The sequence below is a fragment of the Sapajus apella genome, unplaced genomic scaffold (assembly GCF_009761245.1).
Source record: "Sapajus apella isolate SASKATOON/1434 unplaced genomic scaffold, GSC_monkey_1.0 scaffold56, whole genome shotgun sequence".
Classification (NCBI taxonomy): Eukaryota; Metazoa; Chordata; class Mammalia; order Primates; family Cebidae; genus Sapajus; species Sapajus apella.
The window spans coordinates 8556571-8572264 of NW_022436996.1; the positions used below are offsets into that span (position 1 = coordinate 8556571).

A 15694-nucleotide genomic window follows, 5' to 3' on the forward strand; every position below is an offset into this window, starting at 1 on the left:
CTTCTCACGCCCTGACTTCCCTGGGCACCACCAAGCTCCCAGGAGTTGATCTCAGAAGGGGTCCAAACCCCCTATGGTCCCTGAGGACCCACCACCACCCAATTCCAGTGCCCTAAGTGTGGGGGTACCTGGGCAGCGCTCTGAGGTGCATGCCATTGCGCCAGAGACACAGGTGCTGCAGGGACAGGGGACAATGAGGCTCCACCTGGCCATCATGGCCACAGTCAGCCCCTGCCCCCGGGAAAGCAGCTGAGACCACCGCAGAAGAGAAATCTGAGAGTCTGGGGCATGCAGCTTGCTGCCTGTGTCCCCCAAAAAGTTCGTGATGTACCCTCAGTGGGCCCCTCGACGCCCAGGCACTGTGCTGTCCTGTGTCCCAGTGTTCCATTTGTATTTATTGGGAAATGACCTCGAGGGCCAGGGCCATGTAGGAGGGACTTAGAGAGAGCCAGAGTTCCTAGGAGGGAAAACTGGGTCCTTCTCCACACTGGCTGTTCTCCCCAATATGTGTTTTAAATACTGGAGGTCCCAGAAAAAGATCGGAGAGATGAACAGTGAGAAAGGACAGGAGGGAGGAAGAAGGAAGGAGGAGGAAATTGAAGGAGGGGCAGGAGGCTGAGGCGGGTGGATCACCTGAGGTCAGGAGTTGGAGACCAGCTTGGCCAACATGGTGAAACCCCGTCTCTACTAAAAATACAAGAATTAGCCAGGCATGGTGGTAGGCACCTGTAATCCCAGCTACTAGGGAGGCTGAGGCAGGAGAACTGCTTGAACCCAGGAGGCGGAGGTTGCAGTGAGCTGACATCGCACCACTGCACTCCATCCTGGGCGACAGAGCGAGACTCCATCTCAAAAAAAAAAAAAAAAAAAAAAAAAAAAAAAAAAAATGAATGAAGGAAATGAAGTGAAAGAGAAAAAAAGAGGGAAATGGCTTAGAGCACCCTCTGCTGGCAGGTCCTGGTGTCAGCTTTGCGTTCTGGGCCCTTGAATGTTTCTGAGCAGAAATCGAGTGGATCCCAGGTAGGAAATTATATTCAGGAAAGAGAACTAGAGAAAGCTGTGATGAAAGGTAGAAGACCCTCTCCCATCTCTAGTTCTATCATAAATCTCTCCATCAGTCTGAGACCCAGTCTTCCCATAAGTCAAACGGGGATGACCATTCATTCCAGTATTCCCAGGGCCCTGCCTGGCACCCGTGTTGTGTTGTGTTTGAGGAACGGAGCACCCCCCACGAGGTGTGTGTGTGAAAGGGAGTCCATGCCTGCCCACCTCTAGAGCCCCGGCCCCTCCCCCACCCTGCCCCCACACTGTGACCCACCAGTTGTTGCAGGAGTCCAGGCGAGCCATCTCTCCTGGTGCATAGAGCTGCCCATGCAGCTGGCAGGGGCACTGGCTGCGGGGCAGGCAGCTAGCGTTGTGCAGGAAGAGACCAGGGGGACAGGTGCAGCCAGGGGTGCAGAAGCCCGTACACTCTATCCCGGGGCCCTGCGTCAGGCACAGCCGAGGGCAAGGACCCCCCTCCTGGCGACACTGCTCTGCTGAACGGAACACCATGTTCTCTGGGCACTGGGCTGGGTAGGAAGACAAAGCAGGTCTCAGCAGGGGCAGGAAGGAAGGGAAGGGAAGGGAGGCAGAGGGGCGGAAGGAAACCTGCAAGCCAGGCATGGGGTGGCAGCCTGCCGGGTGGGACTGTGTCTGAGAAGCCATCCCTCCTGCCCCGACCCTCACAGCTTTGCTCCAGTGTCTGGAATGGCACCAGTACACAGTCACAGCTTTGATCCACTTTAATACAAATATTCTTGAGAATAGATCATGAGGACTCTAGTCATCTGGGATAGGAGGAGCGCTCAGAGGACAAGGTAGAGTGAGGAAGGGGCCAGGGGCTTCGAAGTGTGAGCTCTGCTCCCCCATGATTCTGGCCCTGAGTGTGTTCTGCCCTGAGGAAGCCCCGTCTGACTCCCTTGGGGAACCTGTTCTCCGGTGAAGGAGGCTTGCTTCCACCAGGGTGTCAGGCCTCCAAGTCCAAGCCTGGCCCTTATAACCTTGGTGACCTGCCCGTACACCTCTGGATGGTCTCCAGGAGCCAGAAAGTCTGAAGTAACCAGATGCCCATAAAGAGAAATGAAACAACTGGCTCTGGCCTCAACTGATTGCTCTCCCCCTGCAACCTTCAACCATTGTTCCTGCTCGGCCTTCAGATTCCCCCCAGACATGAGGTTTCTCAAAACCCCCACCCCAGTAACTATGTAATTTACTGCATCCTCACCTCTGGTTGCAACTGATAACCCCAGTGCCTGTTTGTAATAGATAACCATGCACCCCGTGACACCCTCCCCTTCCCTAAGATAGATGACCACCTTTAACTGACCATTTGCCCCAAGCTGTACAACCAGCCCCTTTTCTACCCCCTCCTACCTGCTTTCTTGGGTTTGGCCCACTTGCACCCAAGCTCTAAATAGAACGGCCTCGTTGCCCACACAAAGCCTGCCTGGTGGTTTCTTTATGCAAGCGACATGCATAACACGGGAAAGGGCAAAGAGCCTGAGGGGTGATAGCTGCTGGGACCTGATCCCCGGTGGCAGGCGGGAGAGGCAGGGAGCCAGAGGAGACACAGGAAATCCCAGGCTCCCTTAGCTGCAGACATCATCCGGCCTATAGTCAGAGGTCGGCGATGGGCGAAGGTGAGGGTGGGGAAAAGGTCAAAATCCCCAGGAGCTGGGCCAGGGAGACCCACTGGAGAACAGGCAGGGAATCTGGTACCTGTGCAGGGCTGTGTGTTGCAGTCCCTGGTCTGACTGTGGGGTCCTGGGCACGCGGTGTCCCCCGGAGTCACGGTGGAGCAGCTGCGCCCACGTGTCTGGATGCCGCCATCACAGGGAGCTGAGCAGGTGGACCAGGGAGCCCACAGACCCCAGACGCTTGGCACTGCCAGGAAGAGCCGAGTCCAGGGTCATAGACAAAGGCCGGGATAGGGCATGGGGGGTCTGGAGCTGCATGGCTCGAAGAATCTTAACTGCAGCCTCCAGCCCCCACCAACATCTACTACTCAGGCTGGCTTACTGGGCGATGCCGTCGTGGGGAGAGGCTTAAGGACAACAATCAGGTTTGCTCCAACCCTTGGACCTTCCCAGGTGTTTAGAACTGGCTCAAGGGAATATTCTTTTTTGCTCCTTATCCCTCTCCCATGTTCAAGCCACAGCTGGGCCCAAGGGGGAATACCTGGGCATACAGGGGGGCTGCAGGGCTCCTCCTGGGTGGCCTCTCCTGGGCAGGATGTGTCCTCGGGGCTGGAGCAGAGTCGGGAACGACTGCGCCAGCCAGGGCCCCCTCCGGGAGCAAGGCAGCTCTGGGAGCAGGAGGACCAGGAAGTCCAGGGCGTCCAGCCCAGCACCTCTGCGGAGGGGGACAGGACAAGCCATTTGTGCAAAGGCGTTTCCTGGCGGGGCTGGGGAGGGTTGGAGAGCCTGGGTGAGGTCAGAGAAATAGGGGGCAGAAGAGGGCTCACAAGGAGGAGGGAGGCTGCTCTGGACTTGATGCAGCCTCTGCCCCTTCTCAGCTCGCTTGCTGGGGCCCCACTCTTTAGCTCCACCTTGTTTTCTGCTTTTGGGGGGTTGGGACAGGATCTGTCAGCTGGAGTGCAGTGGCATGCTTATAGGGTGCTGCAGCCTCTACCTCCTAAGCTCAGTGGTCTCCCATCTCAGCCCCCCAAGGAGCTGGGACCACGCGCCACAATGCCCAGCTACATTTTAATTTTTTTTTTTATGGCCGGGCGCGGTGGCTCAAGCCTGTAATCCCAGCACTTTGGGAGGCCGAGGCGGGTGGATCACAAGGTCAAGAGATCGAGACCATCCTGGTCAACATGATGAAACCCCGTCTCTACTAAAACTACAAAAAATTAGCTGGGCATGGTGGCGCGTGCCTGTAATCCCAGCTACTCAGGAGGCTGAGGCAGGAGAATTGCCTGAACCCAGGAGGCAGAGGTCGCGGTGAGCCGAGATCGCGCCATTGCACTCCAGCCTGGGTAACAAGAGCGAAACTCCGTCTCAAAAAATAAATAAATAAATAAATAAATAAATAATTTTTTAAAAAATTTTTTTATTTTTATTTTTTAGAGATGGGGTCTATGTTGCCCAGGCTGGTCTTGAACTCCTGGCCTCAAGCAATCCTCCCACCTTCACCTCCCAGGGTGCTGGAATTATAGGCATGAATCACCGCACCGGCCTCCAGCCCCACTTCTCACTCTCAAGAGCCCGGCACAAATCCTCCTGCGAACCTGGGCCCAGCTACATTCCCACACCTCTCTCCTGGACTCGGCCAGCGCTTCAGCAGGACCACCACCAATCCTGGGTTTCCCCCAGATTAATGCTTCCTGAACCTTCTATGCTGGAAGCTTCAGAGTCCCTGCGGACACAGTCACTGTCCCACCAGCCACTCCCTACTGGCCCCTCTTTCCCCCCTACTGTAAGACGCCCTGGATGCACCCTGCCTCTCTTCCCCCTCCTCTCCCCTCCTCCTCTTCCTTGCCCACCTCGTCCCATTGCCCTGCACACCAGCAAGGCTCAGCCTGCTCTGTGGAGACCTCCACTGGCACAGGCATGGCCTGAGGATCACCCGGTGCATGGAAAGAGGGAAACCACCTGGCACCTTCATCTGGCCTCTAAATGCTGCTGCCAGCCTCCCTCAGCCCAGCCAGCCTCGCCTCTCTCCACTGGCTCTGCAGTTGCCTGCTCTGTCCAGGCCAGCCTGCTCCTGACACCAGGGCAGTCTGGGCGGAAGCCTCTGACTCTCCTGTCAAAGCCCCTTCTGCCAAGGCCAATTCAAGGGCTGCCTCTCAGACTTCGGAGGCGTTACCGATCCCCCACATATAGTGGTCACTGGGTCCCATCCCATGTGTTCCCAGGGCACAGAGCTGGAGGAGGAAGGGGGCTCCTGTGCCTGGGCTCCCAGCTATACCTGTCCCACACTCTGTGTGGCAGCCCTGCAGTTCCTGCCTGTCGCCTTCACACGGGGCACCCCCCCAGGCTGCCGGAGGGTTGGAGGGAGACCTGGGGAGAGAGGGAGCCCTGAGTGCCTCCTCTGCTCTCTCCCCACCCTCACTCCTGCCTTCTCATCCTTTATCCCCTGTCCGTCATCTCCCCCCTCCCGCTCACGCCCCCTCAGGGCTGGCCTGGCTCCTCCCTCCCTGCCCCCAGCACTCCTTCTCACACTGGGCCCACCCCGCCATCGCGCACCTGAACCTGGCCCTCACACCAGAGCCACAGGAGCGGTCGCAGGGAGCCCAGGTGGACCAGGCAGACCAGCCGCAGGGCAGGGGGCAGCCCCCTGGCTGGCACAGCAAATCTCCCTTCTCACACACGCTGCAGAGGAGGGATAAGCTGAGGAACTGGTCAGGGCTGGGGAGACGCCCAGCACCGTGCCCTCCCTGGTGCAGCCGCCCTCACCATTGGCTGCAGTTGGCCAGGAGGAAGGACACTCCTGGCCACTTGAGCTCTTCGCCCACCAGACAGGGGCACTCAGAGAGAGGCAGGCAGCGAGTGTCATGCAGGAGGAGCCCTGCGGGGCAGCGGCATCCTGGGAGTGTGTGGAAGAGGGCACTCAGCCCCAAGGGGCACAGTGGAGAGAGGAAGCTGGCGACTGGGAGCCAGTGGGTCTGGTGGTCTCCCCACACTCCCCCTGTAGGCCAGGTCTGCCTCACCTGCCACACAGTGCCCACTGCAGCTTCTGTTGGCCTTGGGGTCCAGGCAGGAAGGTGGGCATGGGGGCACCAGTCCCTTCTGGCACAGATCAGCACTCACATACACACGGCCCAGCTCGCAGTCTGGTGGGAGATGGGTGCCAGGTGAGCATCGGTGCTGGGAGGCCCAACCTCCCTGCCCCCAGCCCAGCTCCCCATTACCTGTGCCACCTGAGCAGGGCTGCAGGCCGCAGGGTGACCTCTCTTGGGAGGGCCCGGGGCAGGGGGCACCACCATTCTTAGGTGGGGGGTCCACACAGCTCCTCCAGCGACTCTGATGGCCACCCCCGCAGGAGACGCTGCAGGGTCCCCAGGCCTCCCACGTTGCCCACGCCCCAGCCACTGTTGGGGAAGGAAGGACATGGTTCTACCAGGAGAGCCCAGGAGACACAGGCTGTGAGAGAGTGGCTACAGCCAGGACTCCCTGCCTCCCTGGGCCTGGGCAGTGGCCAGCAAGGCAGCCAAAGGCTCTCCCCTGGGCACTCGGCCACTCCTCTTCTGACCCAGGAAACCTCCCATAGGAGGCAGATGCCTGGGGAACGGGCTCCAGGTGCCTCCCAGGACAAAACTCTGCTCCCTGGGAAGGTGCTGGGCCCACCGGAATCCTGGGGAGAGCTGCCCTGATGGCAGCAGCAACTGTAGGGCCACCCCAGCCAGGGAGGAGCCAGGTTGGGGCTGAGGAGGCCCCCATGTGGGGATCCCCTCTCTGCCAAGCACAGAGGTGAGTGGGGGCCCCTCCCTCAGATTCAAGGAAAAAAAGAGCGACAAGGCCTTCAGCATGGAGCCCAAGGACAAGTGGCACAGCCGGCCGACATCCAAGGCCTGGCTCCAAGCACCCTCACAGGCCATCTCCCTGAATCCTTGCAGTGCCTTCGGAGGCAAGAATGACTGTTATTCCCAGGATATATACAAGAACCTGAGTCTCGGCTCAGGCAGGAAGAGAGAGGTAGGGCCAGCTGGGAGGGTCTCGGATAGAAACCCACCCCAGGTTTCCCACCTAAGCTTCCTGAGGAGACTGGGCGGGGGCTTCCCCATTTGCCTCTGGGAGCAGGGGCTTTCCTGAGGGAGGCTGGGGTGCAGGGTTACCTGGGCAGGCCTGCACGAAGCAGGACTGGCTTCGGAACCGGTCTCGAGGGCAGCTGCCTCCTGGCAGAGGAGGCCGCAGCAGCTGCTGGTGCTGGAAGGTGAGGCCCAGGCCACAGGTGCGACTGCAGCTGCTCCAGCCAGACCAGGGGGCCAGCACACAGTCCACTGCGGGGGCATGGGGGCTGGGGCTCAGAGGGGCTCACGCAGGAGAGGGCCCTCAGGGCTGCTCCTGCCCCGGCTGGCACATACCACAGTTATCCTCGTCTGAGCCGTCCTGGCAGTCGGGCCGCAGGTCACAGCGCCGCTCAGCAGACAGACACTCCCCACTGCCACAGCTCAGCTGGCTCGGGGAACAGAGGGCCCTTGAGGCTGGAAGCCCAGGCAGGGCCGTGGTGGGCACCGTGAAGGGCACAGTGATTGCTGCCCGCAAGGCAGGGAGAGAAGGGAGCCGCATAAGTAGATTCCTGGCTGGACAATGCACTCAGCCCCTTCAACTCAGGCCAAGAGCTGAAATGAACTTTCTGACTGGAGGCCCTTGCCTTCACTGCCTCCTGATGCCTCCTGCATGCCGTGCCCAGAGCAGGCTTCCTTCCACTATGTGTTGGTGAGGTCATGGAGACTAAGGTGTACACAGGCCCTCACACAGAGATTCTAGATGCTCGGGTACCTTCTTTCTGAATGCGTACACCCTGGGGGGGGCCCTTGTTGTGACTGATTAACACTTGATTTCTTTTGCCATGTTTGGAAGACTAAGCTTTGGTCATAGTGATCTACTTTGCAGGGATGGTTGGATGGATGGATGGATAAATGAATGGATGGATACATGGGTGGGTAGATGGATAGGTAGATGGATAGATGGGTAGGTGGATGGATTAATGGATGGGTGTATGGGTAGGTGAGTGAACAGACGGATGGGTGGAGGGATGGATGGATGGGTAGATGAGTGAGTAGATGGATGCATGGGTAGCTGATGAATGGAGAAATAGTGGGGGGTAGATGAATTGATGGGTGAATGGATGGGTGGCTGATAGATGCATGGGTGGGTGTCAGATGGATGGATGGACAGGTGGGTGGCTGATAGATGAATGGATAGAGGGGTGGGGAGATGGATGAATGGATGGATGGGTGGATGGATGGGTGGCTGACAGACAGATGGATAGATGGATTGATGGATGGCTGGGTGAATTGATGGATGGATGGATGGATGGGTAGATGGACAAATGGGTGGCTGGCTGGATGGGTGGCTGGCTGGCTGGATGGGTGGCTGATGAATACATGGATAGAGGGGTAGGTAGATGGATTTAGATGGATGAATTCGTGGATGATGAATGGATGGGTGGAAGGATGGATGAATGGACTGATGGATGGATGGGTAGATCGATGCATGGTGGCTGGCTGAGGGTGGGTGGATCGAAGGATGGATGAGTGGGTAGACAGATGGGTGGCTGATGGATGGATGAATGGATTGATGGATGGATGGGTGAACAGATGGATAGATGGATGGGCAGACAGATGCATGGTGGCTGGCTGGATAGGTGGATGGATGGATGGGTAGACAGATGATGGGTGGCTGATGAATACATGAATAGAGGGGTAGGTAGATGGATGAATGGGTGGGTTAATGGGTGGAAGGGTGGGTAGACAAATGGATAGATGGATAGAGGGGTGGGTAGACTGCTGAATGGGTGAGTGAGTAGATGAGTCTCTTCAAAGACCAAACAGGTTTCATAACACAGGCTGAGTGAGACCCAAGGCCTATCCTATTCCCCCTATTGACCAACCCCAAAGACAAACACTCCTGTTTTTACTCATTCTCTCCAAACCCTGCTGCCCAAGCCTCTCCCAGATCCTTTTCAATATGAACTAGAAATGAGGGCAGAGACTTTCCTACCCTGAAGATCCTCTTGCCACCCCCTGCCTATAGGACAGCAGGCCCTCTGGGAGCTCACCACAGTGCCTCTCATCGGAGCCGTCGAGGCAATCCTCCCTGCCATCACACACCTGCACCTGTTCCACGCAGCCCAGCACCTCGCAGGGCATCTGGCGGGGGCCACACTGCACAGGTGGGAAGGGCCCTGGGGCGACGCTCTGACCTGTGGGCACAACACCACCAGCTGACCGGTCACTCAGCCTGCCCTGTCCTTTCTCCTTTGTCACCTCCCCGAAGCCCCCAACCTCGCTCCTCTTGACATCTTCTGTGCCCCATTCTACCTATCCTGGGATAATAGAAAAAAGGTAAACTGGGCTAGGAAGCTTGGTTCCTCCCCAAAATGACCTTGAGCTGTGTGACCTTGAACAAAGGGCCTCTGTCCCCCTCACAGGGAAGGTAGGCTCACAGAGCCTTTGCACACAGGTAGAAGGGCTTGGCGTCTTACCAGCAGGGGTCACTGGAGTCACTGGGTGTGGGGGCAGAATTGTCACAGCTGCCATTCCTGGTGGCAGGGTCCTGGCCTCCATCTGGGACATGGGGGTGGTGGTCACTGTCTGCACAGATTCCCCATGGTCAGGTACTCTGGAGCCTGGGCCAGGACTCACAGGCCTTGTCTCTGTGGGTGGAGGCAGAGGGAGGTGAGGCTTTCCCAGCCTCAGGATGAGTTTATTGCTTCTGTTGTAAGCAAACAAACAAACAAATAACGACAATGACAAAAAGCTGATTTTGGGCTTCCTGGCAGCTATAGTGAAAATGGTTTAGAGTTTCATTTTCTGGCAAGAGACTCAGTCAAAGACAGTCTTTTTTTTTTTTTTCTTTTTCTTTTTTTGGTAGAACCAGACTTAGAATGAAATTAGAATGCCTCCCATGGGTCCACATGTTATGGACCTGAGGGGTGGCATCAATTGCTTTGTCTGCTTTTTTACAAGACACAGAAACAGTCCGGCCAGGCTTCTGAATAACTTTCATCAGCACTCACAGGGAGGGGCCACGGAAGTTGTCTATAAGTTCTCCCAGAGTCACAGATGGGGAAAAGCAGGTGGCATAGTGAGGCCCAGGGGAGGGCCAGCTGGAATGAAAGAGCAACCGTGGCATCCTCACCCTCCTTTCTCTCCAGCCCCTGCTGCCCCAAGCCTCACCCAGGTCCTTCCCTTAGGAGCTAGAAATGAGGGCAGGAACCCCACCCACACCAAAGCCCTCTTACCACCCACTATCCCCACAGGGCAGGCCCTCCAGGAGGCAGCTCTCTGCTGGCCTGGCTAACAGGCAGGTGAATGATCGGCTAGCTCCAGGTAGTTTAAGGGAGGCTGGTTAATGACCAGGCAGAGCCCCTGCCTTGTCTTACATAGCAGCATGCTAACTTGGTGATGGCATCCAACCTCCTTGCCCACTTAAGAGACATTTGCTGCCAGCAAACACTTCAGAAAGGAGGGCCTGGCTGCATGGATGGTGAGCAGAGGGAGTGCGGGCTGGACCAGGCAGCCCCCGACTCCCATGGGGGAGACCTGTCCTGACAGGCCTCTGGGGAAGCAGCCGCATGACAGGGCACAGGTCAGAGCTGGGAGCTGGCCTGGAGCCACCAGCCCCGCAGACCTACAGCCCTTATATCTTGGAATCCCAGGGGGTAGGCAGGGGCAGGACCTGGCCATGTCCATGGTGACCAGTGTCTCCTCCCTGAGCCAAACCTGCGGTTGTGGGGAAGTCAGGGGTCAGGGGATTTGAACCCCTGAGATGTAACTGCCCGGCTCTGGAAGAACAGGTGGGACAAGTGTTTGGGGAGGGGGCCTGGAGTCTGTACACACCTGTTGGGGCTGTGGACTCCTGCCCGGGAGGCCAGTGCTCAGTCTCTGCCAGGCCCTGCGGAGGGAGACAGCTCAGCACCCCACACAGCCCCACGCCCCAAGGGCAGCTCCCGTCCACTGAGGATGCAGCCTGGGCGCTCACAGTCCCAGTACTGCCTCCTGTCCATCTTCCTCCCCACAGCCCAGTGCAGAGCTGAGAATGCCACTGCGCCTCCAGGCACCAGCCCACTGGCCTCCAGGAGCTCAGGGACTTTTTTCTCACCAGCCCACCAGGGCGATCTACTTCGGCTCTTGCCCCTAAACTCCCCTACCCCACACTCAATGCACGTGTCCCTCCAACCTCCTACCCAACCCTCACACTCTGGGTTTCTGACCAGGCGGTTCCAGGTGGGAAGGTGCTCCGCCCCATCTTCTCCACACTACAGACACCCCTCTCCATCCCTCGAGTCTTGTCCAGGAAGCCCAAGGGGACCTGGGCACAGTGCTCTTTACGGCCCAGAGCACCAGATGCTCTGGTACCTGTCCCATGGGCATAAGCTCCCTACCAGGGGTGCAGGCCTCTCTTGTCCCCAAATCCCTCTAGGCCCTTGCTCTGCTCGCATGTCTGTGCCTGTGTAGCCCCAGCCCCCAGCCCTCTGCATGGCACGAGGAAGGCTCCTGAGGGCCTGGCTGAGAGCAGCACCAGAGAACACGCAGGCAGAAATGCTGCTGAGAGGGGAGATGCCACAGCCAGCGCAGGAGCAGGGCTGGTGAGGCCGTGAGGCGGGGTCCCTGTCCCCTCACTCCACCCTCCCAGCCCAAAGCTCTGCACTCACCTCCCTAGGCCAGTGCAGCAGCTGCCCCAGCTGGGCGGAGGAGAGGGCCAGGGTCTTGGCTGTGGAATGGACTCTGGGGAGAAAAATAGCCCAAAGGGCTCCAGTGTCCCCATCCAGGCAGGGGCGTTGGTGTTCTCTGGCCGGGCTTGGGGGTTTTGTTGGGCTGGACATTCAGGAAGGACTTTGCCCGCCGAGGCTGGACCAAGGTGATGTTCCTAACAGTGGCTTCCAACTTGACCGTGGGTTAGAATCTCCTGGGGGGCTTGTAAGACACGCATTGCCGCGCCCCACCCCTGCAGACCTGGGTGGCCTGAGAACCTGCGCTTCTAACAAGCTCCAGGTGCTGCCAAGGCTGCTGGTCCAGGGCCCACACTTGGAGAATCCCTGAATCAACTATGAGAAAGGCAGGGAATCATAGAATCCAGGCGGGACAGGGCCTTGAAGGCGCCCGGCTGCAGCTCCTCGGCACGCATGGTCTGGGCACCTGGGGGTGAAGGCAGTGCTAGGCCCCTCCCACATAGCTGTCCCCTGGAAGCCTAGGCCAAGGGTGTGAGTGGCACAGCTGGGCACAGCATACCTGCTAATGCCCTCAGATGGCAGCACACAGCCCTCCTCGTCTGAGCCATCCTCACAGTCCAGAACTCCATTGCATGGGCTCCCTCTCAGGGCACACTCACCACTGGCACAGCGGAGCCCAGCCTCTGGGCACGGAGGTGCCAGTGGAGACCCTGCATGGGGGACGTATGGCTGAGGGCTCCAGCCGTGAGCCCTCTTTCTCCTGCCCTACCCACCCCTGAGCCACCTGTACCTGGCTCGCAGCCCAGCAGCTCCACCCGCAGGGGGACATCGCTGTGGTGGTCATCATGGGGCTGCACCCTGACAAACCTCGCCTCCACCATCCGGCCAAAGGTCCATACAGTGGGGTCCAGGTCGTCCCAGTTTCTGGGGAGAAGCTGCCGGCAGAGGATGCTGCTGACGGAGCTCCACCTCTTGCTCAGGCTGACCCTGTGACTTTCTGAGTGACCCCACTTTTCCCCCAGCTTTCACGGCCCCTCCCAGAGCCATGCCCCCAACCCTGGCAGTCGACATTTGGGTCTCTCAAGGCTGGAGGGGGCTGGTCCTGGATCGAGCTCCTCCCGCAGGGCTGGAGGTGCCCCGAGGGCAAGGGCCAGGTCCTGTTCACTGCTATGTCCCCAGGACCTGGCCCAGCACCTGGCCCAGAGCAGGTGCTCCTGAAATAGTTAAGACTTAACACACAGCATGGACTGATTCTTGCTGCTTCACGAGGTTTGTCTCCGGGAAGGATGCAAACCCCTTGAGGGCAGGGCTATGCCCAGGCTGCTCTCCACAAAGACCTGCCTGGGTCTGGACGCCTGGAGGCCCTCTGTGAACTTGGTGTATCCTCACCCTCTCTCCCTTGTGGACCTCACATACCTGCCCCAAGTCTGAGCCACTTGGACGGTTTCCAGCATCCATGTGACGCTGGCACCCAAGCCTCGGCTCTGCAGAGCACAGTCCCGGCTACTCCCCAGGTGCTCAACCAGCATCGAATGCAGGAAATGCCCCTGGGGAGACTGGAAGGCCCTTGGGGACAGAGACTATGGAACCCACAAAGAAGCATGGTGAGCCACTGGTACTATGGGCCTTGGGTGGGTGGTACCTTGGGCAGGGGCAAGATGCCAGGCAGGATGTCATGATAGTCATGCCAGTGTAGACCACTGCTGCTGAACTGGAGTGAGAAGCTGGTGGCATAAGGGTCGGAGGAGCCAGTCTCTGGCACTATGATGCCTGGCAAGGGGCCATGGCAAGAGCAGAGGTCAGAGCTCAAGAAGCTACACCCACCCCCAGTCACCACTGCCTTCCCCTCGAGCACTGCCCCCCTCACTGACCAGTGAGGTTCCGGGGCTGAAGCAGGTCCAGCTGCAGGAAATGGGGCCGGGTGTGCCACTTGGCATAAGCATCCTCTCCACCGTGCCATCCCTGAGGGCCAGGCCCCCGGGTGGGAGCCCCCAGGAGGGCAGCCCAGGTTGGGTGTTCCAGCTGCTGGGACGATGCATGAGGACTCCCATCGGCCAGTCTGGCCAACCCCAGGGGAGAATAGCAGGGGTCTGGGTGCAGAAGAGAGAGAGAGGCTGGAGCAGGGGAAGACAGAGGGCAGCAGGAGCCTGCAGGGACACGGTTAGGAAGTCACATGGGGACCTGGGGGACGTGAAAGGCCCACACAGGTGAGCTTGGCCCAGGGAGGGAAGAATCGAGAGAGGCAACTTAAGACAGGATGACTCCCAGATCCTTAGGAGGGCCATCCACTGTGTGAAAGGCAAGTAGGATGTCCCCAGGGTCTTGTTCCCCTCCCAGGTTGGACAACCCCTGGGCAGTATGGCCCCTCTCAGCACTGCACTGCACGGCACGTGGCTCTTACCTCCCAGCGGAGGCAGAATGTAAGTGGCCAAAGGGAATCTGATCTGGGGACTGGGGACCGGAGCTGCGGTGGGAGTGGCCATGGGCTGGACTGTCCGGTTCTCTACTGTGGGAAGAGACTTCAGGGTCAGGAGGGAGAGACTGACAGGCTCACAGATCCTGGCCAGCACTCAGGCCTCTCCCTGCCTCCTAGAGCACTTTCCTAGTGCTGACTTCCCAGGAGCAACCTCCTAGCTGAGAAAGGTCCCTCCTCCTTCCCTTGGTGTGAATTGGGGGCTTTCACTTCCACTGAATATTTAGAGAACATAGAGTAAAACTGCCAGGGTGGAATGACTTTAGGCCCAGGACCCAGCAGCTGCAGTTCCTCATCCAGGGATGTTGTCACAAAAGAGTCACCTTCAGGGGCATCAGAAAGGGGCTGCCTCAGCATGGAAGCAGCTCTGGAGGCTGAAGTCCAGGCCCCAATCACCAGCTAACTTACACAGTGAACAACCTGTGCAACCGAGTATGCTGGCTCTGTTTCACCTCAGCAACCTGTGGATGCACTTTTAGGATACAAAAGCTGCAGCCTGGTCAACATGGCGAAACTCTCTCTACTAAAAATATGAAAATTAGCTGGGCATGGTGGCACACATTTAGCCCCAGCTACTCGAGACACTGAGGCACAAGAATCGCTTGAAGCCAGGGGGCAGAAGTTGCAGTGAATTGAGATCACACCTGGGCATCAGAGCAAGACCATGTCTCAAAAAAAAAAAAGAAAGCTGGACCCATAAATGCATTCAAGCCTTTGTATTTTCCTGTTTCATTTATAACTTGTTTCCAGGCAAAGACACTTTTGAAAAGTCCAACTTAACGTTGTCTTGGCTGCTCTAAGGGGAAAAGAAAAGCAACCAGACCTGGCTGAGCAGAACCAGAGGAAAGAGGGCACCCTCAAAGGTGGCACCATGGGGGAGGCAGAAAGCTCCCAGAGCACAGGGAGACAGGTGGAGAGGGAGGGCAGAGAGAAACCTTCCCACCTGATGGCCCCCCTTCCCTGGGCATGCAGAACTCAGGCTTCCTGCCACCCTGAGGCTGGGGTATCCAGCCACCCACGCTCAGTGCCCCGGGTTCCCTCTGAGACCCCACCATTTGATCTTCCTCCCCGGGGCTTCTCTGACATTCCCCAGGCACACTCACCAGCTAGGGCACAGTGGCAGCATGATTCTCCTGTCCCCTCCACCAAGACCCAGCCCTGTGGAGGCGCAGAGGTCAGGGCGCCTGCCTATCCCCAACCCACTCTCCCGGCCTCCACATGCCCTCCAGCTCTGCCCACCACTCACCCCACTGCCCTCACCTGGGGACAGCTGCCCAGCGGGCAGTAGGGTGAGCAGCGTGTGGTGAGGTTGTACAGACACTGGCACACCCTGCAGGGGCCCCCACGCCAGCGTTCCCCGACACGGTGGACCTGGCCCCGGTGCTCACATCCCTCACAGGGCTCCGTCTGGCACCTGAGAAGGGAGGGATGTCCCTGGCCTGGTGAGGGGCTTGGTCAGGGTCAGCAACCCTCGTGGTTTGCCTGGATTGATGGCATTCCCGGGACTTGGGACTTTCTGTGACATTTGGCCACCCTATAAGCCCACTCTGCCCCTGCACCTGAGGCACTGCAACTGGCCCAGAAGAAGGCCAGGGAAGTTATTTGGGCCAGCACTGCAGCCAGGCAGCAGGTCCCAGAGGAGGCTGAGGAGGCAGATACGGCAACAGCCCCCTGCAAGCTCAGCCCAGGAATTCAAGCTGAGTTTGTCAAGCTGCAGCTATGGGCTCTGTCTACCCACCTTCAGGACCCAGAGGGCATAAAACTAAAGGAGAAGGTCAGGGCTCCCCAAAGAGGTGCTGGGACACCTGGGGTTTAGACGGGTAGAGGAACAAGGCC

At 58.5% G+C, this 15694-nt stretch overlaps 1 protein-coding gene across 1 annotated transcript in view; it reads right to left on the reverse strand.

Annotated features, from left to right (window-relative positions):
- The window catches only part of LOC116527888 (SCO-spondin), a 58420-nt gene that overhangs the window by 23460 nt on the left and 19266 nt on the right, over positions 1–15694 (reverse strand). Inside the window, exons 37-58 of the mRNA XM_032245090.1 lie at positions 15119–15272; positions 14962–15016; positions 13787–13891; positions 13257–13475; positions 13028–13155; positions 12176–12320; positions 11945–12095; positions 11368–11440; positions 10553–10607; positions 9196–9366; positions 8770–8913; positions 7070–7240; positions 6821–6985; positions 5897–6076; positions 5696–5818; positions 5442–5571; positions 5232–5357; positions 4954–5045; positions 3220–3393; positions 2761–2925; positions 1319–1571; positions 129–175 (exon numbers count right to left, since the gene is read on the reverse strand). Of these exons, the coding sequence (XP_032100981.1) occupies positions 129–175; positions 1319–1571; positions 2761–2925; positions 3220–3393; positions 4954–5045; positions 5232–5357; positions 5442–5571; positions 5696–5818; positions 5897–6076; positions 6821–6985; positions 7070–7240; positions 8770–8913; positions 9196–9366; positions 10553–10607; positions 11368–11440; positions 11945–12095; positions 12176–12320; positions 13028–13155; positions 13257–13475; positions 13787–13891; positions 14962–15016; positions 15119–15272 (3026 nt within the window). The remainder of the gene's footprint in view (positions 1–128; positions 176–1318; positions 1572–2760; positions 2926–3219; positions 3394–4953; positions 5046–5231; positions 5358–5441; positions 5572–5695; positions 5819–5896; positions 6077–6820; positions 6986–7069; positions 7241–8769; positions 8914–9195; positions 9367–10552; positions 10608–11367; positions 11441–11944; positions 12096–12175; positions 12321–13027; positions 13156–13256; positions 13476–13786; positions 13892–14961; positions 15017–15118; positions 15273–15694) is intronic.